The 1,571-nt window shown below is 61.3% G+C and overlaps 1 protein-coding gene across 1 annotated transcript; it reads right to left on the bottom strand.

The window, feature by feature from the left end:
* Positions 1–643: 643 nt before the first annotated feature.
* On the bottom strand, positions 644–1,252 carry RPS29 (ribosomal protein S29). Its single transcript, XM_005232392.4, has 3 exons — positions 1,092–1,252; positions 844–943; positions 644–760 (listed from the first exon to the last, which is right to left on the bottom strand). The coding sequence occupies exons 1-3, from the start codon at positions 1,151–1,153 to the stop codon at positions 752–754; spliced, it is 171 nt and encodes a 56-aa protein (XP_005232449.1). The 5' UTR covers positions 1,154–1,252; the 3' UTR covers positions 644–751.
* Positions 1,253–1,571: the final 319 nt, after the last annotated feature.

The raw sequence follows: 1,571 nt of genomic DNA, 5'->3' as shown, positions 1-1,571 counted from the left end.
TGTGGCTGGAGACCTCAGAAAGTGGCAGATTAAGTGGAAGCGGTGTGTAGCTCCAGCCATATTAATTCACTTCCTTCAGAGGAAGTGAGGAAGTGCAGACAGTACAGCCCATCACACACAGGCTCCAGCAAACATCTGCCCTGTCCGAAGGCTGCCACGGGCTCTGGATGCTGTTACCTTAACTTATTTTGCTATCAGTTGTAACCTTCCCCACAGCTTCCCATACCAAGAAGCACTAGGCATCCTAACAAGTGAAGAAAGCTTGGACACATTTCAGGTAGAGCTCTGTACCCCACACACACTGCAACATCACCGTTTTCTGCATTAGCAAGAGCACAGTTTGCCACCATCTAATGCAAGCACAACCATTACCAGCAGCTACACTCCAGCAGACTGCCTGGCCATTCACCTAGCAGTCATTTGAAGCAGACCATTCTACCACTCTGCTTGCAACCCTGAAGGCTAAGGGCATCATAAAAGCATCAACACTCCTGAGACCACCTCATTTTGTACGGGAAGACTGAAGACAGCAGGGCAGGCTTGCTTAGGCCTGTCCCCAGGGCAGCACCCCTCTGGCAGGTCCACTCTGAGGAAGTGAAAGCCCTATTGCCATTAGGACCTTTACAAAAGGCAAGCACACACATTATCAGTCGGGAAGGGAGACTATTTATTGAGTAGGGCTGCGCCGCGATGCTACAGATGTGTCAGGGAGGCCCAGGGAGTTCTGGCGACAGCCTCATCCTCCCGGCGCTCAGTCCAGCTGCAAGAGAGCGAGAAAGGAGAGGAGTCAGCGTAAGGCGATCCACCCGTCCCGCCCCGCACGGCTCGGGTACCGGCCTTTACCTTGATGAAGCCGATGTCCTTGGCGTACTGCCGAAAGCACTGCCGGCACATGTTCAGGCCGTACTTGCGAATGAGGCCGTGGCGGTTGGAGCACACGCGGCTGTAGGGGAAGAAAAGAGCAAGGCCGGTCAGGACGGGTAATGGCGGCGCAGGGCGGGGGAAAGGAAGGGGGGGGGGAAGAAGGGTGAGGAAAAAGGCAGCTGCCGCGGGCCAGAGGGAACCCAGGAGCCACACGGACGCGCACTAACCAGGAGCGGGAGCCCTGGCCGAACTTCCTGGGGTGGCTCCAGTAGAGCTGCTGGTGGCCCATACTGCCCGCTGCGCGCCTGGCGGCTAAAGAAAGATGGCGGGCCGCGCACGCGCTAATCAACCCTACCCCGCCTCCCGGCCTGCACCGCGGCGCGCCTGCCCGGCAGTGCGCAGGCGCGCGGAGGGAGAGGGGCGGGGGGGCGTTGTCTGCGCGGCCCAGGCCCCGCCCCCGCCCCGCCCCCGCGGCGTGACGTCACGGCGGGGCAGCACTAGGGGCGGCGGCGCGGGGCTCGCAGCGCCGGGCGCGGTGGCGCGTGCCTGTAGTCCCAGCTACTCGGGAGGCCGAGCCCGCCGGATCGCTTGAGCCCAGGAGTTCTGGGCTGCAGTGCGCTATGCCGAGCGGGCGTCCGCGCTAAGGCCGGCATCAATATGGTGAGCCCCGGGGAGCCGAGGCACACCAGGTTGACTAAGGAGGGGTG

The sequence above is a fragment of the Falco peregrinus genome, chromosome 1 (assembly GCF_023634155.1).
Source record: "Falco peregrinus isolate bFalPer1 chromosome 1, bFalPer1.pri, whole genome shotgun sequence".
NCBI classification, from domain to species: domain Eukaryota; kingdom Metazoa; phylum Chordata; class Aves; order Falconiformes; family Falconidae; genus Falco; species Falco peregrinus.
The sequence above is the reverse complement of the archived record's forward strand: the minus strand, read 5'-3'. Positions and strand labels throughout refer to the sequence as shown.

Bases quoted from the DNA above. Each gene is read 5' to 3' on its own strand.
- RPS29 (XM_005232392.4), bottom strand. From the start codon at position 1,153: ATGGGCCACCAGCAGCTCTACTGGAGCCACCCCAGGAAGTTCGGCCAG. The intron at 944-1,091 runs GTTAGTGCGCGT...CTTCCCCTACAG, and splicing joins GGCCAGGGCTCCCGCTCCTG to CCGCGTGTGCTCCAACCGCC.